General features: G+C 40.7%; 1 protein-coding gene across 1 annotated transcript in view; it reads right to left on the bottom strand.

The window, feature by feature from the left end:
* The window catches only part of MYO18B (myosin XVIIIB), a 335,406-nt gene that overhangs the window by 135,045 nt on the left and 173,052 nt on the right, over positions 1–27,309 (bottom strand). The window contains 5 exon segments of the mRNA XM_051973021.1: positions 3,069–3,221; positions 10,931–11,035; positions 17,415–17,525; positions 18,716–18,919; positions 20,065–20,188. Coding sequence (XP_051828981.1) covers positions 3,069–3,221; positions 10,931–11,035; positions 17,415–17,525; positions 18,716–18,919; positions 20,065–20,188 — 697 coding nt within the window.

The raw sequence follows: 27,309 nt of genomic DNA, 5'->3' as shown, positions 1-27,309 counted from the left end.
GAAGGCCAGAAGGGCCACAAAAAGATTTCAGGGTCTCATTAACGGGAGAGAAAAGCATAAAAACAAAGAGGGATGCTCAGAGGCAGTGCTTTACAGCCCAGAAGAAATCAAAGGAGTTGGAAGGGATCAGCAAGAGGCTGGAGAAAGGGATAGTGAAAGGAGACAAAAGAAGAATACATCAATCTGAACATGTTCTTGAATGATTGTATGGGTGTTGGGAGCTCTGAGGGAGCAAACTCTTTCTACCAATGGAGATCAATCCTTGCTCTGCAATCTAAACCATTGTCTCATAGCCAAATTATGTCAGGGGCTGGACAAGAATCTTTCATGTTTATTATGTTAACTGAATTAAAGAAATAATTTATATGATTGTATGTGTTGGAATGATGAATTTATGGACCAAACTTACTAGGCTCCATGGGGTCATGAAATATTAAAATTGGAGGTATTTTAATCCAACCAATTAATTTCACAAATGAGGAAACTTGGTTCCAGGCTGGGAAAGGGACTTATCCAAAGTCATAAAGGCAGTAATGAGCAGAATCAGAATTCAAATCTTGGTTCTCTGACTCTGGATCTGGTAATATGTAAGTGAAGCAATGGAGAAAACTCTGGCTTTGGAGTTAGAATCCCCAGGTGACTTCAGGCAAATGAGCAGACTGTAATAAATGACCTCCAAGATTCCTTCTACCTCAAAATCTATGATCCTTGGAGGATCCTGTTTTATACAGTTGATGTTTCACTCTGACATTCTTCATGGCTTAGATCAGCATGCCAACAACCAATTGACAGGAACCAGCTCCAAATTTCACAGTGTCCCATCTCATCAACCACCCATTGTGCCTCCTGCCTCGGAGCACAAGTCGTCCCAGAATTTTTGAAAACTGTCTTTGGCTCCCAGGAGCTTGGAATTGGAAAAGAGCTGACTCCAATCATCCACACTATTGTTGAATTCACTCTGAAACTCAGATTTCTTGTCATGTTCCAGTGATGGGGAACTTGACTCCTGACAAGATGGTCTATTCCATTTTCAGATAACTCAGATTGTTTGGAAGGTTTTTTTTTTTTCCCTGTCTCTTGTACTAAGTTACCTCATTCAACTCAGTTGAACATTAGCTGGATCCCATGAGGAATCTATGGGAAGGACACAGACAAATGTCTCCCAGCAAGGGCAGGAGTGGGATAGGTTGAAATTTGTATCATCAAAAAGAACATCAGATCAATGAGATCACAGAGCCATGGAAGACTTTGAGTACATTCAGCTAAAACCTGCCCCCACTCTCCAGTGACATAGGTAATTTTCCATTTTTTCATCAGCAAATCTGCTTAGCTTGATTCCACTGAGCATGATGCTGGACCCCGATGCCCTATCTCCAGGATAAGCTGATCACCTGAAGTCTCATCACCATAGCAACTCTGGGTTTGAGTTCCTCAACTATCTTAATTGTTCCTCTCTTTCCATTGGAGGACTCAAAGGAGAAGTGATAACCTTTCTTTATAGAGGACTCTTGGGTAACTCCCTATCTCATCAGCAGCTCAGTTTGGTTTCAGCTCCCCAGAACATCTTGCCCCCATTTCATGTTCTCCCTTTCCCCACCTTTGTTCATTTCCTTTTATATGTTGACAATCAGACAACTATCTTCTTCCCTGAATGACCAGTGGAGTTAACTGAACAGCCAAGGTCATACAATCAGTAAATGACAAAGGTGAGAACTCAGAGTCCTAAAGTCCTTCTCTCATTAAGTTATAAGCCTCTTTAGTGCAAGGACTCTGTAATCCTTATTTGTATCCCCAGTGTCTGGTAGCCAGTAGGCACTTCATAAATGTTTATTTTGTTGAATTAAATTGAATCCATCAAATTTGAGAATTGAAAGGGATCACAGATACCACTGAGCCCAATATGTGTTTAAACAAGAATCCTGTTTACAACATCTGTGCCAAGTGAATCATCCCCCAGCTGCTGGTTCTCTCCTCTGACACTATGCGATACTAATTCAGTTCCCTTCTCCCACATGGCCGTCCATCAAGTATCTGGGATGACAATCATTCCCCAACACTTAGCACCCATTTCCTTTACTTCTCATCACTATGGATCACAGGAGTATAAAAGAAGCAGGGGCTCTTTACTTTCAGTCCATAAACTGTTGAGGTTTTTTCATATTCTGATAACTTTATTAAATATAATTGTTTTCCTGTGTAATCTTATGCATTTTATTTTATGAATTTAAAACCATCATTTTGGAAAGGAGTTCAGAGGCTTAAAGAGGGAGTATGATATAAACTATATTAATAACTCCTAATAAAGGATATAAAGAACTTCAGAAGGCATCTATTAAAACCATCTTTTTTTTCAGATAAGCAAACTGAGGATTCCTGAGGTCCAAACTCAGTTAACAGAGGCAAAATTGGGCTCAAATCCCCAGTTCCATTTCCACTGTTCCACATTGCCTTACTATCTTTACTTGGATAGCTTCTAACTCATGGGATCTAACAATGAACACAGAGCTCCAGATTGGATTGATAAGGGCAGAGGACAGTGGACCCTCCCCCCTAACCTGATCATCCTCTAGACCATATAGCCAAATATGACACCTAATGTCTTGGATGCCTTATCACATTTGTGATCCTTTGAGCCACCGCTTTCCTGTGTGGCCTTGGTCAAGATCCTAAAGTACCTCAAAGTTCTCTGAGTTTGGGTTTCCTTACTTGTAAAATGAAAGGCTTAAACTGGATGGCTCCTAAGGTCCCTCCCAGCTCTCCATTGAAGATCCCAGGATCTTCTATACTAATGCCATTTTTCATGCAAATTACCTTTTTTTTGTCCCATCCCTCTTCCCATAGAGTTGATTTAAAAAAAAAACACCTCAATACATTCATTGTGTTAGATTTAATCTATGACTCTAACCTGCCAAACCCTTTTGGGATCTGGATTCTACAATCTAATAAGTTAACCATTTTCCTCCAGCTTTGAATCATCTGCACATTTGAAGAGGGTGTCCTCCATGGCTTCATCCAAGTCATTGATGTAAAGGGTGATGGGAAAAGCCCAGAGGTCCAGCATGGCTTACCCTACTGTGAACTTTCTCCAGCTCTTCCTTATTGACTGTCATCTGAGAGTCCTCGATGCTTGATAGGATAAGCTGCACATCAGACAGGAGGGCATGAGTCCTCCGCAGGTCCCGGCGGAGGCGTTTTTCCACATCAAAATCTCGATGGCCAATCTGGAGACCCAAAGCATACTGGTTAATTTTGAATGGAAGCAAGAGGGACTAGGAGTTCATGACTTAAGCAGAATCCCTTAATTTGAACTGTGGCTTGGCCTTTGGTAATCATTCATCCCAGATCCTTGAAATCATTTATTTTTTAAATTTTTTTTTATTTTCCCCACTTATGTGTAAAACAATTTTTTCGTTTGTTTTTAAAATTTGGAGTTCCATATTCTCCTCCTTTCTCCCCTTGAGATCATTTATTAAAGGCCACCTTTGTGAGCATCAGGTCCCGGGAATACAGAGACACAAATGAAGAAGTGAGGAAAATGCTGGGTTTGGCATTCAAAGACTTTATTCAGAATCCCAAGTCTATTCCTTACTTAGTAACTAGATAACTCTGAACTAGTCATTGAAGTCCTCTGGGTTTCAGATTTCTCTGAAGGAAAATGAGGGGACTGTAATAGGAAGTATCCAAGGTCCTTTCTAGTCTTAAATCTAAAATTCTATGTGTTCAGTATTAAATAGTTTTTTCCCTCAGGGGGTTTACATTCTACTGGTAGAGCTGATATAATATGTGCAAAGAAATATGATTGCAAATTAATTTGAGGGAGACAGGGAGAGAGGAGAGAAAAAAGAGAGAGAGAGAAAAAGGGAGGGAGAAAAAGAGACAAGAGAGATAGAGACAGAGAGAGAGACAGACAGACAGACAGAGACAGAGAGACAGAGGCAGAGAGAGACAGAGAGAGAGATCCTCAAAGTGTTAGGAGAACCTTCCTGGAGAAACTGACACATGAAGAAGATTTGATGAGATGGAGCTAAGGATGGCATTTCTGTCTTGATGAACAGAGAACTATAATCACTGTGCATAAAGGCTATGACATGTCTCCTGGCAGGTGGGAGGGGGAGAAGGGATAGGTGGAAGAGGGAAAGGTTCTCTTCAGCGGAGGCCTTGGAGTAAAAGCCCAAAGCCCATTGTTGGGAATGTTGTTCATATTTGGGTTGGCTCCTGATAACTGTTGCCATCTTTTCCAACTTTGAGGCTGAGACTCTATTCCATATGACATGGCAGGTGGAACACTTCCACCCATATGGAATATTCTGACTCCTAGAAATGGTTGTGAACTAAAAAGGTCCATTTCTTGGGTTCAACTGTAGAAATCAGCTCCCTCCAACTGGGCCAACCCAAGAACACAATAGCCATTGTCATCAGAAGTGGAGACATCATCAAGCACTGGCTTAAAGCGCCATAGGTGAAGTGGTCATTGGGTGAATAAGTGCTGTAGCAGATAGAGTGAGTATCAGGAAGATCTGAGTTCAAATCCAGTCTCAGACACATGCTAACCATATGTCCCTGGACAAATCACCACCAAGAAAAGTCTATCTGAGTCCATTTCTTCATTTTTGAAATGTGGATAACAGCACTTTTCTCACCGCATTGTTATGAGAATAAAACAATTCTTTGAGCATAGCATATAATAGTAGCTTAATAAGTGCTTGTTTCCATCCTTCACAGAGTTTCTTAGAGGTTGTCTAGAACAACCCTCTTCTCTAACAGATAAAGAAACAGAAATATTCTAGAGAAGTTGAGTGATTTTCCAGGATCATTCAGGTAGCAAGTCTCAGAGCTGGTATTCAAAAACAGGTTTTTTGATGCCAGAGGCTTTTCATGATCTTTATAATAATTTTGACACATCAACCCCCGTCCCCCATATACAGCATCAGCTAATTAGACATCGATTTCCACAAGCAAAGAGAAGCATGATTTGGGGCTTATGGCAATTTTTATGCACTTACATATAAGCATATGGTTCTTATTTTTTTTTAAAAAAAGCACTCTAACGGCTAAAAAAACTCAGTGAGATAAAGAACAATTAAATTAATAAAACAGGCTTGCTTTTTCTATTAATGCAATGAAAGTTTGTTTTTTTTTAAACAAATTTATTTCTTTCTAAAATTCATTATCTGTGCTGCCATGAATCCTTTTTGGTAGCAGGCAGGGTATAATTTCTTCTAACAAAACAAATGCATCAACCTAATTCATTATTAACTTAAGGAAGTTGGGTTTTTTAATTCACTTTGGAAATACACAAGGTTTTTTTCCCTTTCCTCTTTCTTTTTTTCTTATTCTTATTCTTTTTTTTTTGGTTTGGAAACACACAGATTTTTAGCTCTATTAAACTGTTTGTCCTTATCATTAGCTGTCCTAATTTAGGAAGGACTTTTAGGGTTCCTGCAAAGCATGTTCATCCCCCTAAACCTTAGGTATGAGTACTGGAGGGTCATAAATATGAGGCTAGAAAGGAACTCAGAGGTCAGTTGGTTGAATTGCTTCATTTAACAAAGATCAGAGATTAAATGATTTAGATAACAGTTAACAAAGGGCAGAATGGCAATTCAAAATGAGGTTTTCTGGCTCCATATCCTATACTCTTCCCACTATCCTTTTTTTTTATCATCTTTGTTTTAAAGAAGTGTAAACTGAGGCTTAAAGGTACAGAGTTCCTTACTCTAATATACTGCATGCATTCTTTGATGCTGATCTTAGCGTCAAAAAGACTTGAATTCAAATCCAGCTTCTAACTGTATCACTGTGGGCAAGTCAGTTAACCTGTCTGCCTCTGTTTCCTCATCTGTAAAGATAACCCATAACTGGAAGAGTTGTTGGGAGAATCGAATATGATAATACTAATAAAGCTCTTACCACAGTGCTTTAGACATAAATCAAGTTTAATAAATGCTTATTCTCCTTCCCTTTCCCCTCAAGGTCGTAGAGATAATAAATGCCAAAGTGGAGCCTGGGACCTAGAATGTCCACTCACTGTGCTATCATATTGTTTTCAAAGCCCTGAATCATAGTTTTCTCTGGACTTCAATAGGCCCCAGTGACCAATGTGCAGGCAGGCTGGATGATTTGCAAATGAGCTAATTTCTGCAAAGGGAGTTTAACAGACATGGCTGCTTCCCTTTCTGGAAGCAAATTCTGGCCCAAGAGATTTAAGGCCTTTGAGTCCTTCAAACCTGGGGAACTGTTGTCAACATTCAAACACTGCAGAAGAAACCTTACAGGTGCCTTGCTAGAGAGATGGCTCACCCCATTCCAAGTACATCCTACCGTTACCAAGGTTACTGCCAAGACCAACCGGAGGGGGAAGGGGATAAGTGAGAAGATGCTGTGGGGCAGAGGAACCCAGACAGTGGCTTTTCATTATTTCTGCCACAGCCAGGGCACCTCCACAGCTCAGACAGTGACAAAGCCTGCTCATTAAAGATTGCAACACTGAAGGGAACGTGGGGGCTGGGCTAATGTTGGTAGATGAGAGCCTTCTTCAGGGAACCAGGGAGTTGGCTTAAAGGCATCCACATTAGCAACTCTGAGAGAAGCTAGGGTCCACGTTCCTCCACATCTAAGGAGCTAAGGGGAGGGCAGGGAGATCAGGGCAGCAGCCAATCAAACCAGAGCTTGCAGAGGAGTGATGCCATGTGCAGGTACCCTAGCAATGAGCTCCTTGTGCCTCCATTCTGTGCAATTCCCCAAGCAAAACAGTCACCTAGCCCTGGGGCTTTCTGAGTCTGTCAGTTTGAACTTAACTTAAGACTCTTTGGGGAAGAAACTGACAGGCTTTTTCAACAAGCTAAACCCCCAGAAAATAGACAAGACAAGTCTAGTCCTAACTTAACAAAGATCTGCTAACAACCTAGAAAAGCAATTCAGGTCTCAATCATCTTGGGGCTTCATTTCAATTCAAGGTAACTCAGTTCAACAAACTCTTATTAAGCACACAGTACTTACAATATAGCACAGTGCCTACAATATAGAAGGTGTTACATAAATGTTTGTTGGCTGATTGATAGTTACATAGGACCAGGAAGTTGCTGTCCCTTCCTAAGACTGTGTCTTGACTCATCAATAAAGCCCTTTCCTTTCCTAAGGGTCTAGAAAATGTGTGCCTTGTTCATCTTTTTGTCATTCTACAACTCCCACCCATAAATGAGTAGCATTGATTCTATGTCTCTCCCAGAATATCAAGAGCTTTCCCATACTTGTGCACAGGAAAGTGTGATATGAAGCAATGAGGATTGTTTGGAGGGAATTAGGCTTGTTCCATAATAAGGCAAATCACTTAATCTTTTTTGACCTGAGGTGTTTTTTTTTCCTCCTAAAACAAACAAACAAAAACCTAGCTCCTATGATCTCACAGTATATACGCTAACATTAATTTCAGCACCATGGACAGTGTAGGATGAGGGACAAGAACATCGTCAATAGTTTTGCCCTGGTTTGAAGAACTGAATCAAAATCGGTCCTTAATGGTGATTACTATTCCCCCTCATCCAGAGATAACCTAACAGGCAACAACTGTCACGAGGTTACCAAAGTCATTGTCACCACTGTTTTTCCCCCATTGGATTAGAAGGGGGAGAGATAGAACCTCATTAGGTTAATGGGAAATAAATGCCATTCTGCAGATTTTCATTTTACGGCAGAAAGATTCAAAACCTGACAAAGCTGGTGAATAATTAGCCAATAAATCTAAATGATGATTAGTGTTGTTTCATAAAAAGATTGTCAACCCATATCCCATTTAATATTAAGACAAGTAAATTTAATGTAGTTGTTAAGTACCTCTCACTGGAGAGTTTCCAAGTACTTCTCAAGTACAGAGAAGTTTCCTATCTGCCTGTATTGTTGAAGAACAATGGTTCTACCCCAGTATCTAGTACCTTGTTTAGAATTTAGTAGGTGCTTAATAAATGATTATTGGTGGATTGGTTAAAAAAAATGAATTTTCCATATAGCTAGAGTATACCCTTTTAGGAACAGGCTATTTCTTCCATTTCAGACATTTATAATATTTTATATTATACTATACATTAATATGTATACTATATAATATGTGTAACATTATACATTATAATACCATAATACAAAAATATTATGGTTAATAATCATTCAACAAACATTTATTGTTATTGTCATCATTCAGTCATTTCAATCACGTCCAACTTTTCGTGTCCCCATTTGGTGCTTTCTTGGAAGAGATACTGGAGGGGTTGCCATTTCATTCTCTAGTTTACTTAACAGATGAAGAAACTGAAGGTTAAGTGACTTGCCCATGGTCACACAGCTAATACATATCTGAGGTGGGATTTGAACTCAGGGTTTCCTGATCCCAGACAACCACTTATTGTGCCACTTTCTATTTACCAAGAAAGTTAGATGCTGGAGATTCAAAGTTAAAAGTGAAAGTCTTCCCTCAAGGATCTTGCCTTGTATTTGAGAGAGACAATCTGTACTATATAACTATATAAAATATAAGCCAATTAAACAAAAGATAATTTGTGAGGGGGAGCCTTTAGCATCTGGAGTGAGCAGGAATGGCTTTGTGGAGAAGCCCCTTGAACTGAGTTTAGGAGAAAGCTAGGGATTTGAAGAGATATAAGTGCTCCTATATCTACTCCAACCTACTGCTCCAATCTACTGGCTCTATAGTCTGGCTCTAGGATCCTCTAGGAGCTAATTTCTCCATAAAAGCCATTTTCTTCCATCTTCAGTTTGAAGAGATAGAGGTGCTCCTATGTTGGTACCAGCCCACTCAAAGGCATGGAGAAAGGACAGAGAGTGCCATGTATGAAGAATAGCAACCAGGCAATAGGAATAGAAGAGAACAAGAAAAAAAGCAAGAAGCACCACCTCATTTTTATAACTTTTGAAGATTTAAAAAGCATCTATTTTTATTTATCTTTATTTTATAAATGAGGAAATTGAGGCAAAATGACTTTTTCAAGGTCACATAGCTAGGAAATACCTAAGACAGCAATGACCCACCTATTGCTCCTAATTCTCTCTCTGGGACCAAGCAAAAAACTTTAACCCCTCTTCCATGGAACAGCCCCTTTCACACCCTTAAAGACAATTGTCAACTCCCCCATAGGTTTCTTTTCTCCAGAATGACCATCCTAGCCCTTCTCAGAACATGATGCCCAAAAATGAACAACTGAATGGTAGGCCTTTCTTACTTCAAACTAAGGTCCCATCAACTTTCTTGGTTGCCAAATTTTATGACTGATAAAGCATTCTAGGAAAAGGAGAAGGGGGGAACTACAGATGGAAGAAAATGGATTTCACAGAGAAATTAGCTCCTAGATCAGGCTTCAGAGGATCCTAGAATCAGACTGTAGAGCCAGTAGGAATCTTAAAGCCATTAAGCTCAATGCCTCATTTTACAGATGAAAGAAACTGAGATCCAAATAGGCGAAGTAGTTTGTTTACACAGGGAGTAAGCAAGAGTAAAGATTCACACCTGGGTCTCTGGCTCCAAGGTTGACCATGACCAATAGCTGACCATTATTTTACTGACTCCGTAAGTTCAGCCTTCAGAAGGTTGAATACAGAAAGACAGTTGTGTCTGTTATTTGGTTGTGGATATGAACATAAGTGAATGACAATCAAAATGACATGTTTATTGGAAAGAAAATAAGAATAAAAGAAATCACAGCAAATGGAGTGTCAGGTGAGTCACTGACAGCTCAGGGAATCAGTACATTTCCTGTGTACAAGATAGTTCTTGAATGAAACTTTCAACAGAGGTAAGGATTTCAAGAGATGAAGAGAGATAGGAACAACATTCTACAGGTGGAGGACAGCCTGACAAAACAGAGAGGCTAGAGATGGAATGGCCTGTCCAAGTAAGCTCCGTTAGCTGACCCTTAATCTCTACTTAGTTATAAGAGAAATTATTATTAATAACCAATGATTTGGGGAGATTCAGAATTCCCCCTTTTTCTTTTATCATCATCTCAGGACTTCAATCTCTGAAGTCTAAGCTAACCTTGTAAGCTCAAGTGGGGCAAGTCACTATATTCCACTCTTTGAAAAGATTGCTCATGGTGGAGCTAACTTAAGAAGTAAATGACATAATCAGAGTTGAGATCTAGACCTTCATTATAATATTCATTTTCTCATTAATTTTTAACCAATCAGAATTGATTGCCACCCGTGGGAACAGCCTCTTCCAAAAGGGTGTATAAGTCAGAGCCCAGGGCCATGATTGTCTCTTTGGTCTAAGAAAGAGATGGCCAAATGACCATCCTTTAATTAAAGTGCTGACATTATTGATAAAATGATTGAATTACCCCAAAACTATGTCTCTCGAACCTTTTTTAATGCCATAGTTATCTGTAAAATAAGCTTAATAATCCCTCAACCGGCTATCCTAAGGCTCAAAAGAGACAGCGTAATTAAACTGCTTTGCCAACACTAAAGTTTAATGAGAGGACTGGGCTAAACACAAAAATCGGTGATTGTTGATGATGTCATCATTATCATAATTAGGGGCTCATAGAATGATGGATAAAATGTCTGGTGCTTGAATCCTGATTCTGACAATCGCACTGTGACCCTGGAGGACAAGTCACTTTACCTTAACTCCAATAATTCTCTAGGCCTTATCAACTCAGCCACACGGACCACAATCTGTGTTGGTGAAAGGAGTCCCTCAATAAGAGCTCCCCACCACTGACAAAATCATAGGTATAGATATAGATATAGATATATTATTGTTATTGATATCTAAGAAAGGAGGGCACTCAGTCATCCTAGCTCAAGGCCAGTAGCCCTTCTAGGCCACTCTTCAAGTCTAAACATGAATATCGTGTCTTCATTTGCTCTCCCCAACAGGGAGGGAGCTCCCCAGAGCAAAGGATCGTTCCCCTTGATCTACCTGTTCACAGAGTGTCCCAATGAGGGTTTCCAAATCCTGTTTCTCATGGAGAACCATCTTCTTCTCTTCATTTTCCTGTTCCAGCTGCATCTCCAGCTGCCGTAGCTGTTCACACAAGGAAAGAACACAGGGCAGTCAAACAGAAAGATCTGAATACAAATTCTGGTTCCTAACACAGTTCTGAGCACAAAGTAGGTGTTAATAAGTGATTATGGAAGGAATGGATGAATAGATATATGGATAAGTAAATGAGACATTTAACCCAGATGATCTCTAAATTAGGAGGGAGGAAAGAAGAAGGGAAGGAGGGAGAGAGGAAGGAATGAAGGAAGAAAAGAAGGGAGAAAGAGAGGAGAGGAGAAATGAAGTAAGGAAGGAAGGGAGGGAAGAAGGAAAAGAGGGAGGGAGAGAGGGACGGACAGAGAGAGGGAGGAAGGGAGGGAGGGAGGGAGGGAAGGAGAAAAGGAAAGGAGGGAGAGAGGAAGGAAGGAACGAAAGGAAGGAAGGAAGTGAGGGAGGGAAAGAAGGAGGGAGGGAGCAACAAAAACATGGAGGAAGAGAGAAGGAAGGAAGGGAGGAAAGGAAAGGAAAGAGAGAGGGAGGGAGGGATGGTACCATGTGGTGAGATTCTCCTCTCCTTCCTTGTTTCATTATACATCCAACTCCAAGAAAGGTTTTTTTGCTCCCTGCCAGGGTATGAAATTACTAGGTACAGCTCTGGTCTCAAGCTAAAACTACATTATTGTCCTTCTTGAGGAGGTGACTTGAGGCCAGTCTGAACTGAGTGGTCAGTGAATATATGAGGAGACAGGCCCCAAAAGCAGAGACAGAAGCCTAAAGAAATTCCATCACAATGATGAATGAGGTTGCCTGCTAAAAGTCCATCCATTATTATTTCTCCAGGAATGACAGAATGACAGGGTTACAGAGGCTTGGTCTGAGAGTGGATTGAGACATAATCCTGACTGTTTTTTGCCAGGGTCAGGACCCTGACAGTAATGGTGTCACCATCTGACAAGTGCCTAACCAAGCCTGGGATGTGCTCGGCACCCCCACTGCTCCACCAGAGCATGGTAGCTTCTCCTCCCCATCAGCAGCCCTTTCTATAACCTGACTGATGAATCCTTCCCACAAATTCACAAATTTAGCACAGCCTAAGGCCGGAGAGACTCATGGACATCACTGGGCTCTTTCCCTCCTTCCATGGAAAGAAGGCTTCTACCCAGACACGTGTCTCCTTAAAAATATACTGGGAAGAAAGAAGCAAGATGACTAAGAAAGGAGGCTACTGGAAGGGGCTGGGTCATAGATGAGGAGGGCCTGGGCTGCAGTGGCAAAAGGAGGGATAAAAAGCAAAGGACAAATGGGAAATAAAGGAAGAATCAACTTAATATGGTGACTACATGTGGGGGACACTGGAGAAGGGGAAGTCAAGGAAGAGTTCAAGATTTGAACCAAGCTGACGGGGAGCACAATTTTGCCAGTGACACAGATAGGATAGCAAGGTTGGTGGGAGAAATAATGACTTTAAAATCTAACTCATGAATTTAATTTTTTTGGCTATAAATCAAAATTCACTGCACCCTAAAGTCATAGAGAAAATTAAGAGATGAGAGGGCTAAACTTTTCAGGAGAAATTACTGCTTCTTTCTCCTTTGCACTGACCCAAATCCTACACTATCCTTCAATGCTATTGCTTCAGTGCTCGCTTCTTGCATGAAGTTTTATTGACATTAGGATGATAAAAACATAGAACATCCAATCTAGAAGAGTGGATGTGCAGGTCCAATTAGTAATTTTCCTCCTCAAAACTTCTCTCTCCTTTCTCTGAGTCTCTACTGCAGCCAATAGAAGCAACATGGCCTAGGACAAGTAACCCTAGATTTAGATCCAAGAAACTTGAATCTGAATCCTTCTTAGATACTTATTAATTGTAAAACTACAAGAAAGCCTCTTTGTTGTTTGTTTTGGGGTTTTTTTTGGAGGTAGTTGGGATAAAGTGACTTGCCTATGCTCACCTAACTAATAAATATCTGAGGCTGGATTTGAACTCAGGTCTTCTGACTCCAATACTGGTGAGCTATTCATTGTACCATCTAGCTACCCCTACAAAAAATTTTTTAATTTCTTAACAACTCAGTTTCCTCACTTCAAAAATGGGGATGATAGTGTTACTCATCTTGAAGTTATTTTAGGAAAAGTGATTTGTAAACCTGAATGTGTAAAGCAAAGGTATATGTGTAGTTAAATAGCTAGACTTATGTAGACACAAATATATACATGTAGTGTCCTTCACTGAACATAGACACAGAGGAGTGCTCACTACTGAACACAATTGTGCAATTGTGGGGATGGTTCAAGTAAAGCATCTCTTAAAGCCAGATTGTATTCATTTTCTTGACTACAATATTATTCTGATGGTCCAGGTTGAGTTCATACTTGGGAGGCAGAATCAAAATGGCAGAATAAAAGAAAGTTGAATCTAGTCCCTATTATCCCTTTTCTATAATAATCTAGAAAAGGCACTAAACTAAATTCTGATTGGTAAAATTAAGAAAACAGCAGTGATTCATTTTTTTGGTACCAGGCAGACAGAGGGAGACAGAGAGATCTGTGGACATTGGAAACAGGATCCAGCCATGAGCACACATGAAACTTCCCATTACTCAGGCATCAAAAAGAGGGCCAAGATGGGGGCACCAAGGCAAAAGGCATCAGGGCAAAAAAAAAAAATACCAGGGCATCTCTGAACTAGCACTTGGTGCAGAAATGGGAGCTTTTTAGTAGTTACTATTACTCGTTACTCAACTCCAGACCTAAGAAGAACAACTAGTTACAAGCATAAGGTCTGTGTCCTGATCAAGAAACAAATTCTGGAAATTTAGCTGTGTGGCTCTGACCCCATGAGCTGGAACTCATAAAGAGCTAATCTGGTAACAGGGGGACTCAAGACATAATAAGAAAAGAGGAGAATGATTTAAAAACATGTCTCAATGAGTGTCTCAAGGAAAAGTACAGCTCAGACTGAAGTCCAACAAGAATTCCCAAAAGAGTTAAAGAATTAAAAAAAAAAACTTTAAAATTATTTAAAGCAAGAATCAGAGGAAAGAAATACATAAAAATAAAATTAACTGCTTAAAATAATAAATAAAATCTTATCCAAGAAAATAATTCCACAAAAATTAGAATTGTTCACTTCTTGGAAGCCAAGGATTTTATGAGCCATTAATAAATAATAAAACAAAGTCAAAAGTCTGAAAAATAGAAAAAATATCGCATAGGAAAAAGAACTGAAAAATATGCCTGGAAAATAAAGGAAACATCATTTAAGAATCACTGAACTATCTGAAAGGCATGAACAACAAAAACAGAATCCTAAATATCATAAAAGAAAACCACCAAGATCTCATAGAACCAGAGAACAAAGTAAAAGTTGAAATAATCCATTAGTCACTTTCTGTAATAATTTCCCCAAGATGAAAATTCTCAGGAATATTATAGCCATAATACAGGGTTCCAGGTCAAGAAAATTTACTGCAAGCAACCATAAAAAGTACTGAGAATGAGGCACAGTCAGGATCACACAAGATTTAGCAGCAATTACTATAAAGTGAATAGCTTAGCACATTATATTCTAGAAGGTAAAGGATTTAAGTTTGCAATCAAAAATAACCTATCTAGAAAAAACAGTGTGCTTCTATGGGAGTGGAAGATGGGAATGGTTCTTTAAAGAAGTAGAGCATTCCTGCTTCAGCGTTCCTGATGAAAAGACTAGAGTCAAGTACAAAATCTGACATGAAAACATAGAAGTCAAGAGAAGTATTGAAAAATAAACATGAATGAGCAAAAATAAGGAATAAAACTAAATTAACTATGTATATTCTTATATCAGGTGATGATATATGTGGTCTCTCAAAACTCTAGCAATAAGATGGATCATGATGAGAATTCAATTAGAAAGAGGGCCAGAGAATGATTTTATTATGTTTTGATGATCTCAAAAAAAAAAAAAAGAATGGGAAGAATGGGGAAAAGAAACACATTGGGAGAATAACTAAGGGAAAAGAAGAATGGAAGAAAATGTCACAGAAACAGGGTGTGTAATCAGGAGTTTATAAAACAAAGACTAGTTTGAAGGAATAGCAAGCAACACCTGAACTTTATTTTCATTTTAACTGGTTAAAGAAAAGGACAACTACTATAGACATAATTATGTACAGAAATACAGCTAACTCAAGGGGAAAACAGAAAGGAAAAAAGCTAAGGCAGGAATAATATGGTAGGTAACAATATATTGTTTATGAGAAACACATGTAAACTGAAAGATACACATTGAGTTCAAATTAATGGTCTGAACAGAATCTATTAGTTTCATATGAAGTTAAAAAAATTTAGGGGCAATAGTCATGATCTTGGACAAAGCAAAAGCAAAAATAGGCCTAATAAAAAGAGATAGTCAAGGAAACAGCGTTTTGGTAAGAGGGTACCATAAACAATGAATTAATAGTAATACTATACCTCAAGTGGCATAGCATTTAAATTCCTAAAAGAAAAGTTAAATGAGTTACAGGACAAAAGAGACACTAAAACAATAATAATAAGAGGCCTCAATTTACCCCACTCAGACCTAGATAAATCTAATAAAAATAAATAAGAAAGTTTGCATTTAGTCAAAACCTCCAGATCTTCAGATGGGTTTCTGTGTAGTCACATACCACACATCTTCTACTTGTGAACTTTACTTTCTCAAGAGTAAGACTTTATATGTAATTTAATCTTATTAAATTCCAAAATGCTTTAGAAGCATGAGTTTGTTAGCTTATGTTTCCTTGTTCTGTGACAACTACTACGTATTTTATCAAGATCTTCTATGCCTGTATCCAAATCATTAATAATAAATAAATGCTAAATAATAGGGAGTCAAACACAGATGCTTGGTACACACCACTGGAGATTACTTTCTATTAATATAAAATTCTTTCTTTGAGTTCAACTAGTTAACTATGTGTGAATCCTTCTAATTATACAATGAACCCCACATCTTTCCATCTTTTCTATAAAGCATATCATGAAAAACTTAGTGTACCACAGTCCTAGGCCCATAATAAGAACTCAGGAATAATATTAATTAAAATTGAGTTATCGTAACAATTCTCATGTCATAGGAGCTGACAAGCCTCTATTAAGAACATTAGTTCCCTTCCACAATGAATCATTTTCATAAGATGCCTCCTGTACTCCAGACTCTGGGTTCAGTGCTAAGAGTAAAAGGACAGAAATGAATCCTTGTCCTGTGGATTGCCTGCCTTCAAGTAGCTTACCTCCTGCTAAAGATGCGGAAGAGATGACATATACACAGGTGAGCAAGTCTGGGGAGTAAGGAGTGAGGGAAATATGGGAAGTTCTAGGAAAACTAAGAAGGGAGACAATTTCTAATTTAATTAAGAATCAATCAAGGGAGACCACAATGGCACAGTGACATCTGAGCTGAGTCTCAAGAGAAGAAGACTTTGAAAGGCAAGAACGAGCAGGTCCTGTATTCCAGATATGAAGAATGGTCTTGTGAATATATGAGGAGAACTGGGTGAAGATAAACATGTGAGTACATGTCAAGTCTGGGGAGTAGATGGTGAGCCACTTTGGCCAAAACATAATGCACCCAAAAAGAGTGATGTTTCAACAAGGATGAAGATTGTATAGGACCTTAAAGGCTAAACTAAGGATACTCATTGTGTTTTTTCTTAAAAGCCAGAGAAATGATGTTCTTTTAAATGAAATGACCAAATCTATGCTTTAGAAAAAGTATTTAGAGGGCAGAAAGCTTTATTTTTGTCTTTCTTTGCATTACTAATGTTTAGAGCACAGAACTGGCTATTAAAAGCGCATATTAAGCATTTATTAAATGCTTAATAAATTCTTATTAATTTAAGCTGATTTATATCTATACTCCTGTGGTCCTGACTGGATAAGACAGCCAATAGAGAGGGAAAAGAGTCAAAGATGATTCTGATGTTTTAACCATGGATACTAGAAGGATGGGGCAGCTAAATGGTGCCATAGTGCATAGAGTGCCAGCCTGAGAAACTTACTAATGGCATGACCCTGGGCAAATCACTCCACCCTATTTGCCTTAGTTTCCCCATCTATAAAATGAGCTGAAGAAAGAAATTATAAACCACTTCAATATCTCTGTCAGTGGCATGAGAAAAAATTGGACACAATTAAACAACGATATCTATTTCTCAATGACTTGAAAGGAAATTTGGTGGAGCGATTCAGGGTGGTGTAAAAAGTTCCTGGAGACCCTGGTCTTCCATTCCCATATGCCCCAAGAGTACACAGTGGCACCCTGCCCTTTAATTGGCTCTTGCCAGCTTTTAGAATCCAGCTTTCCAGGTATCTTGATAGAACTAGGTCTGGCCAACCAGGCTCTGGCATTATGAGGAACTCCCCCCTGTAGCTGCCCAGGCACCTAATGACATACCCGCTTTTGGCAGGACTGTCGCACATCCTCCAGCTCTTCTTCCTTGTCTTCCTGATCCTTCAGATGCATCTGTTTCATCCGTTCGATCTCCATCTCAAACCGAATGCGTAGCTGGGGAGGCAACAGCCACATCAGAGGAAGGATATGTAAAATCACAGAATAGTAAAGATGAACATGGGGTTAAATTCTCTCATTTGGTATAGAGCTGCTTAGTAAACAAGGAAGTTAAACTAACATTTGAGTCCCTGGGACAGCACGAGTAAATTACCATTCTGGTACTCCAGCCTTTAGTGGATGGGTGCATGCTGCACTGTGCAATGAGACCTTAAAGATTTAGTGGAATTTCCAGAAATGTTTCTCTGACTCTAAGAACAAAGACTTAGCTCCAATAAAACTTATTGTATTTCTATAGAACATTCGGACTTCAAACAATTCTCTAAGATGCAAGGAAAAATGACAGAATGTCCTAATAAGGATGCTGTGCTCCGAATCAAGAAAGACCTGAGTTCGAGGCCCTTGGTTTCTTTATCTGCAAAATGGGCCCATGAGAGCTCTAGTAGCTACCTCATTCACAGACTTACTGGAAGTAATATCAGACAATGTTGAGTCCAAACAATTTCCCATCCATTTTATAGATGAGTAAATTGAGGTCTGGAAAGGCCAAGTAATTTTCACTCTAGCAATGAGTACCAGGATTACTGCAAGACTTCTATGAGGCTTGTCAAGTCTGGGGGTAAACAGAGCAAAAGCATTTTGCAGACTTGAAAATATACATGACAATAACTAGGGCTTCTCTAGCTCTCTTGGAACATACAGAGGGACAAAGACTAAAATCCCAAGCAGTGGATGGTGAAGTAAATGGCTCTTTTCATCTGATCAGCTGCTTTGAGAACCTCTAGGGAGGTAATTTGGGGTACTGGAAGGAGAGATGCCTGGGAATTACCAAGTCCTAGGTGCAATCCTTGCCTCTGACACAAACTGAGCAGATCACTGGCCTCTGTGCTCCAGGCAACATGCTAAGGAAGGAGCTAAGTTGGAGGAAAAAACTGGTGCTGATCCGCATCTGCAAAGGAGCTTTCTCCTAGGGAGTTTTCTATATTAATGAAACCCGGATTTGATCTTAAATATTGGGCAGCTAGATGGCAGGGCCGAAAGAATGCTGCCAGGCCTGGATTCAAATGATTTTACAAGTCACTTTGTCCTGTTTGCCTCCTCTGTAAAATGAGCTGGAGAAAGAAATGGCAAACCACTGTAGCTCGGAGGAGAGGGAAAGGTAGGAAGGGGTGGAAGGGCCTCTGTACCTGCTCCAGTTTCTTAATTGTAGTCTCTTGTTCGCTCTGTATCTTGTGCTGCTCAAAGGCACTGGACTTCAGGTCCCAGAGCTCTCTCTGTAAGTCAGCCACATCTTCTACTCCAACAGGTAGAGTGCAGGGCCTTAAGTCAAGGTTATGACCCCTGAGCATCTCCAGCTTCTGTTTCAGACCCAGAGTTTCCTGCTCCTTTTCCTGAGGAAAGAAAACATTTCAGACACTGGACCGAGGAGACCACAGAAGACATAGACAGCCAGCAGCTAATCCTATTTTACAGGTTCACAAATGTGCCTATTCTCTCTTCCACTGGATCCCCTAAATAGCTTGGAAGGTTAAGTATGGTAGATATTATCATCACAAAAAGTTTTCTCGAGTAGCCACTGGGAGAAGGGAGCCACAAGGATGAAGGGATGTTCTGAGGTGGGGCCTGTGGCCTCCACAGGTAGCTTTTCCCACAAATATTGAGGGACCATTTATCTAGGATACTGTAGAAAGGATTATTTTCCAGAACAGGCTACTAAGATGCTCTCTGTGGGAACTTTCCAACTCTGAGATTCAGCACCTGGGACAGTTCAGAAGGTGGTAAATGCCAAATTAAGCATCCTGATTAGAGAATCAGTTATAGTGAGAGTTTAAACATAGGAAAAGAGAGGAGGGGACTGACGGAGGGGGAGTGTGAAGGAGAGATCAATGCCATCCTCAGCCAATTCTGCCATTCCACACCCTGGAATGGCAGAACTGGGATCACAGAATTGTTTAAAGGTCATGTTAGTTTTCAAAGAAACCATCCTTTCAGACAAGCCAACCATTGCTTTCCAAAAGACAGAACTTTGCAAAGAGGAGCAGACCTCGGGAAACAGTTGAGGGATAACACCCATTCATTCTCCCTTTCCCCTTTCCAAAATGTCTTTCTGTACTTCAGTACAAAGCAAATGAAATAGCAGCATCATGTTCAATGCCAGTGAGCACAAATCTGTTGAAAGCTGAATTCACCTTCCCTACATCATTTTACAGGTTTATTCTTTCAAAATTTCCCAGCTATCAATGTTTTTCTTTTCATTCCCCTTTCCACCTGCATTCACAGATTCAATTCTCATCCCCTTACACTTGGAAAATTCACAGATCCGTCATAGAGCCAGAAGGAGACCATTGAGTCCAACCCCTTTGGCTTTATAGATAAGGAGACTGAGGCCAGAGGCATGAAATGACTTGTCAGGGTCTAGATTTGAACCCAGGTCCTCTGTCTCCAACTCCCATGTGCTTTCCCCTGCCCCATAGATTTTTGGCTATGCCTTCAAGTCAGTACCCTCCGGGAACTGCAACTTTTCCTCTCCACTTACCTCTAACTTGCTCTGAAGTTTGCCAAGCTCCCACCGAATGCCAGAGTTTTCCTGGGACAACTTTTCCCGGAGGCCTCTTTCAAACAACGATTCACCAATAGCCTGGGTTAATTGCATATCAAACCTGCCAGGAAAGAATAGATGTTACGGCTTCATTCCCACAAAGGTAGGAGGAAAGAGAGGAGGAGAGGAGTGGAGAGGAAGGATAAATGGAGAACGAATATGGCAGAGAATGAGCAGATGGGTACCACCAGCAGGGTATGATAGATAGATAGAGAGAGAGATAGAGAGAAAGATAATGATTTTGATGATAGATAGATAGATAGATGATAGATTGATAGATAGATAGATGATAGATAGATGGATGGATGGATGGATAGATTAAATAGATGTATAGAAGGATAGATAGATATAGGTAGATAGAAGATAGATAGATGATAGATATGTGTGTATAGGTAGAGATATAGATATAAATGGAGAGAGAGGAGGATAGAGAGATTAGTTCATAGATGGATGGCTAGGTGGATAAATGTGTGTGTATATATATATGCATATATAAATACATAGCTATAATACATACACATAATAAGCTATAGTTTCATGTGTCTGTATGTATAAATATTCAGTATAATACATATATATTATATATATAATATAAAATATAATACATAGCTCTATAGACATATAAAAATACACAGCTATAATTTCAAAAGAGGCATTTCTAAAGTGCAGAAAGAATCCTAGAATCTAGAGCTTGAGGTCACGTAGCCTCGTCTCTCCATTTTAACAGGTCCAAAAAAGCTCAGTTATTTTCTCCAATTTATTTTTTGTTTGTTTGTTTCTTGTTTTGTTTTGGGAAGGCAGTCAGGGTTAAGTGACTTGCCTGGGGTCATATGGTATTTTCTCAAATTTATACAGGTAATTTGTAGTTGACTTGTGATCTCAATCTCTCAGACTCCTGTTCCATGTTCTCTCTCCATGTTGCTTCCTTAAAGATCACCTAACACCTACAATCCTCCTCCTCACTCTCCAGGGGACTCCCAAAACCTCAGCTAGGTGGCTTTTGTCCCAGAAGGAAGGCCCAAGGTCTTGTTCCACAGAGGGAGAGCAATCCTCATTTCTCCAGAAAGTAGAGTACTCCCCCAAGCTCCCTTCAGTCTGGAAGGTATTCACTCTTCATTAAACCAGTCACTACTAAACTGTCCTGGGTGAATCCAGGGGGTGGGCCCAGTCAAACTTGCCACAGCTGCATCAGAGAGTCCCAGGAAGCTGGCACTGGAAGGAGGGAGGGTGTGATTCCCATGTATATGTTTGTGGGTTCACTTGGGGAAAAAAATCCGTATTTCTTGGGATCCTGGCATTTTATCATGAGGTACCCTATGTATTTGTTTCGCAAAACTTAAAGTACTACCTATATAAATGCTAGCTATTGTTTTATTGCAGTATTGTCATTATTATTATTATAGATTTTATGCTAAAAGGTCAGCTAGTCCAATCTACCCATTTTATTGATGAGGAAATCAAGGTTGGGTTTTGAACCCAGTTTTCTATTACTAGACCCAATCTGAATTCCACTTTTATTGAAACATGAGGCAGCCATGGTTCAATAGAAGAACAAAAGATTTGGAGTAAGTTTGGGAGTGGAAAGATCTATTTTAGATCCCTTCTAGGTCTAAATCTAAGATCTTAGAAAAAGATCCCTCCTTAGTCTCTGGTGATACCATGTCCCTTGTGCCAGCCTTCCATGAAAATGGGAATGGCAGATTACCTAGAAATGGGTATTTCTAATACCATTTATATCTCAGCTCTGCATTGGAAGGGAGCTCACAGGTGATTTAGTCCAACAATAAGTGCTCAATAAATGCTCATTGACCAATGACCAACTTGTACCTGTCCCAGAATCCCTTCTATTAATCACAGTCACAGTTAGTGACTGTCTGGTTTCTACTTGATGGCCATTCTCCACCCAGGAAGAAGAAGGACTCCCCCCGAGGCGGCCTTTTCCAGCTCCCAATAGTTCTACATCCCAGGTCCAAGAAGAACAACCGGTCAGCCTTTCAAGTCCTTGAGCATAAATACTATGTCTCCCCTAAGTCTTCCTCTCTCGAGGTTAACAATCCCCCACTCTTTGGACCAATCCTCATCCGGTGTGGTCCCTGGGCCTCTCATCATCCTGGCCAGCTTCCTCTGACTGAGCTGAAGCTCGCCAATGTCCTAGTCAGGGACTATCATGCTACCTCTGGAAGCATGTGAAGGGCCACCCCGGGCACCGCCCTCTGGGACTCATTGATCAACTATGAAAGGCTAGACCAAGCAATTGGACACAAATTTATTTACTTCCCTGGAACTCCCCATCCAAATTAGGAACAAGGTCAGTCAAACTGGGCTGCGAGAAGTCCCACTGAAGTCATGTCCCGGGAAACTTGTTCCTCCAAGACTCAGGCCAACAGGTTCTGTCAATTCTCAGGTCTGCCTTTATGACCCACTTTGTCACTATAGCAACTGGAGATAGATGCCTGGGGTCCATTCTGGGCCAGTAGTCTTTGAGAGCTTTAGAACCGAGAGGGAGAGGGAGCTGGACTATAACGTTCTAGGGGTCTCACACAGGGATGGTGATCCAAGCTGGGGATGGGTCATCTACATGGTATTTCTTGAGCTTCCTCTCTCCTATGTCTTATTTGATCTTCCACCCTTAGCAAGCCAATCGTGTGGGTTACAGCCCTGAACCCCCTCCCCACTAAAGACAAAATGCTCTATGGATGGTCGAATGTTGGGAAGCAGATTTCGGTTCAGATAAAGAGGAGAGGGCCCTCGGAGAGGCCCCTTGTAACCCTGAGATGCCACGATTTGGGGATCGGGGAAAGGCCAGTCCATTTTGGTCTGGAGCGGAGGACATCATTTGACATGGCAGAAGGGATGCTATACAAAGGGCAGAGGAGGCTGGGAAAGGGAGCTGGGTGTCTGCTGAATCTTGAATCTGTCTGCACATTTTGCCGTGTTTTGACATATTATCTCCCCTGCTAGAAGGTGGGCTCCTTGAGGGCAAAGGAATTATTTTGAACTTTGAATCCCCTATTGGGTAGCACGGAGCCTGGCCCATGGTAGGTTCCTAAATGCTTCTCAGATGACAGATTGGTGGGTGAGAAGATTTCCCAGAGGGTCTCATGCTCTTGAAGGAAAAAAAAAAGAGCAGGGGAAAGGCAAACTCCCAAATGGAAAGAGGGAGGTGGGAGCTAAATGGTGTTCAGGTTCGATGTCGGTACACCTCAGTGGAGTTACAAATTCTATTTGCTGCTTCTTGGTAAACAGTCACTTACGGTAAACACAGGCGCACGCAAGTCTGACAGCACAAAGGGATGCCTTGGCAATCTCTTCCTCCTGTGAGTCAATAAGCAGCCCCCTCCCCCTCCCTCCCATTTGTAGTTCTTGCTACAGAATTGATCACTTAAGGTGGAAAGACCCTGCCCGTCCAAACAGCGCCAGACACCCTGCCGCTGACTCTGACAAGGCAATCCTCAAGGAGAGAAGCCTCCTCCACCTCGAGAGTCATTACTGGAAAAGGAGGAGGGCGCCCTGCCCCAGGGGGCTGCCCCTCAGATCCAGCTGCCGTTCACACATCTGGACAACGGATTCCAATAGTCACAGACACTTTGGGGGGCACTGACTCCAGTCATTGCTTTCTTCCATCTGGTGGCGGGGGGGGGGGGGGGGGAATCCTGGAGGTGGGAAGGACCACTCCCTCGCTCCATCCAGGAGTTTGCCTTTCCCCTGCTCTGTTTTTCCCTTCAAGAGGATGAGGACCCTCTGGGAAATCTTCACATCAATTAATCTATCAATCAAGAAGCACTTTAAGAGCCTTTTATGATCCAGGCTCTGTGCTAATGGAAAGGGATTCAAAGATTTAATAAAATGTCTTTGCCTTCAAGGAGCTTACTCCTCCGATAAAGGAAACAGAATATCAAAACATGGCATCTAGTCAAACCCTTAACTTTACAAGTGGAGAAATTGAGGCTCCAAAAGTTAAACTGACAAGAACAAGAGCATAGGGTCATAGATACAGACCTGGAAAGGACCCCAGAGGTCTTCTAGTTTAACCCCTTAGCTTTACACATGGGGAAACTGAGGCTCAGAAAGCTGAACTGACAAGGACAGGAGCATAGGGTCTTAGATATAAACCTGGGAGGGACCCCAGAGGCCTTAGTTTAACCCCTTTACACATGAGTAAACTAAGGCTCAGAAAGTTGAACTGCCAGGTAAAGACAGGGTCATAGTTATAGACCTGGAAGGGAGCCCAGAGGGCATCTAGACCAACCCCTTAGCTTTACAAATGGTAAACTGAGGTCCAGAAAGTTGGACTGATTTAAGGAAGGACAGAAATATAGACCTGGAAAGGACCCCAGAGGCCATCTAGTTTAACCCCTTAGCTTTACACATGGGGAAACTGAGACTCAGAAAGTTGTACTGTCAAAGATTAGGTCACAGATATAGACTGGAAAGGACCCCATCTAGTCCCCAGGATGAAGAAATTCAGAACCAGGATAATCAGCCACTGGCCACAATCATACAGTAAGTGACAGAATTTGATTTGAATTTGAGATTTGAATCCAGGACCTCTGACTCGCAGCTTCATATGCCCTGTTACCTCTCCGCTGGTTGCAAAAATTATTTCCTCCCTCTGGATGCTGACTCTAGGTCCCTCTGCCCCAGGTCTCATGAGAGCTGTTCCGTAAGCAGCCCCAAGATGCTGCGCTCAGTCTCAGAGGCCTCAGGTTAATCCTGGCTCTATTTACTGTGTGAAGAACTAACTGGAACAGGCAGCTTCCTCTCTCTGGGCTCCCCATCCTAGACGAAAAGGAAGGGGCTGGCTGCCTTGACCTCCAAAGGCTTTGCGGGTCTTGCCCGGTGACCCTGTAAGCCCGCTCAGAGCTGATTTCCGGGTCACACTGACCACCTGTAGCTCAGCCCCCAGAGCTTCACCTCCAGGGGTGTGCAGGAGCAGCTTCTCTCCCCGGGATGTCCGGAAGGATGTGCGTCCTCTCCTCTGCCTCCTATCATCCGAGATCCCAGCCCTCAGGGCCTTGGGTGACTCCTCTCCACCCCAGTCCCCAGAAAACCGCTCGACACTGGCTCGGACCAGACCTGGAAGGCCACTGTCGGAGGCCCCTCCCCTGCTCTGCCCAGAGAGCCCAAGAGAGCTGCCTGAAAGCAGTGTGGGGGGGCACGAGATGGACCCAACATCACATAACCAACAGAAGGCAGAACCTGCCTGGGTCCATTTCTGCACACCCGGGAAGAACGCAGGCTCCTCGAGGGCAGGGACTATTTCAGCTTTGGGGCCCGTCATCCTCCAGAGGCTCTTCTCAACTAGCTCATCGCTGCCCCCCAGAGCCGGAGTCCTCCAGCTGGGGTCTGACCACGGCAAAGCTCAGGGGGACGACCCCCAGCCCCGGACCCCCTCTCCCTCCTGGTGAGTCACAGTGAAAGTGACATTCGTCTTCTCGGCCACCGTATCATTATGTCATTCCCTCACTTCTGTCTGTCTGTCTGTGTGTGGGTGCTGTATGTGTATGTATATGTGCCCATGTATTGTGTGTATGTGTGTATCATATGCATATGTGTGTATTTGTACTGTGTGTGTTGTACACATACATGTTTGTATATGTGCGTACTATATGTGTTGCACATACACGTATTTGCGTGTATATATATGTGTTATTTATTGTAGTATAGATATGTATATCTGTGTGCATAATGTGTTGTACATATATTTGCGTGTATAAATGTATATACATCATGTGTTTTCCTTACATATAAATATATAGATTGTATATACAGATTGTGCATATAAATATATGTGTTTATATAGATAAAAGGGTATATGTGTGTGTGTTTATAAAGCTATACATATTAATTAGCACATATAATATGTGCATATATGTGTACATGTTGCATGTATATGTGGATTTATATAAATATGTGTATTATATGAATAATATATGTTTGTGCGTATATATGTGTGAAGTATGTGTAATATAAAATATACATGTATTATATAGATATAATGTATGTATATAGTTACATATTTATATAATATTTATGTGTGTCTATATATGTGTTGATATGTATATGCTTCAATATATGTGTATATAAATATATTTATGTATTTTACATGTGTGTATGCATATGTATGTTATAAAGACACAATGTGTGTGTTTGCATATATACACCTCTGTGTATATGTATGCTGCATTGTATAAATATATGTGTGTATGTATATGAATACAAATCTATTATTTATATATGAGTGTATGTGTATATAAAATATATGTTTGCATATATAATGTATGTATCTGTGTATCTGTGTGCCTATGTATGCTTATATATGTGTATATGTATTGAATACACATGAGTATATGTGTAGATAAAATGTATTTGCATATATAATGTACCTATGTGTGTGATTGTGTGTATATTACGCTTGCATGTAAATCTATATGTAGTGTGTATGTAAATACATGTGTATATATGCATACATGTGTATATACAATATTGTTATTGTGATATTGTGTGTGCTTGTATGTATATGTATGTTTTAGGTATGTTTGTGTGTGTTTGTGTTGTATGCATTACACATGTGTGCGTATCCGTATCATTTACATGTGTATGTATATGTATGTGTGTACATAATGTGTGTGTTGTACATATATATTTGTGTGTGAAATATGTATGTGGATACATACCTGTTTATATATGCATGCATATAAAACATATGTTTGCACATATAATGTATGTATATATGTGTTTGTGTTATGTTTGCTTGTATATAAATATATGTGTGTTTTACATATATGTGTGTATGTGTGTGAATACATATGTGTGTCTATAAGATATATGTGTTTGCACAATGTGTGCGTATGTGTCTGTGTTATATGTTTGCTTGTATATAAATATATGTATGTGTTTTACATATATGTGTGTATGTGTGTGAATACATATGTGTGTCTATAAGATATATGTGTTTGCACATACAATGCGTGCGTGTATGTGTGTGTATCTGTATGCTTGTGTATATATATAAAGGGCGCCTGCGTGTGGCAGGTGCCGTTCCCCCCATTTTCCAAGAGAAGACCCAGGGGCATTAAGCGACCCGCCCAGCGCCTCGGAGGGAGGGCAGGTCAAAGGTGGGTTTGAGCCCGGGTCCTCCTGCCCTTATTTCTGCACCGCTGCGGTCGATGCCCCGGCTTA

The sequence above is a fragment of the Antechinus flavipes genome, chromosome 1 (genome assembly GCF_016432865.1).
Source record: "Antechinus flavipes isolate AdamAnt ecotype Samford, QLD, Australia chromosome 1, AdamAnt_v2, whole genome shotgun sequence".
Lineage (NCBI taxonomy): Eukaryota > Metazoa > Chordata > Mammalia > Dasyuromorphia > Dasyuridae > Antechinus > Antechinus flavipes.
This window is presented reverse-complemented; position numbering and strand designations above follow the sequence as displayed.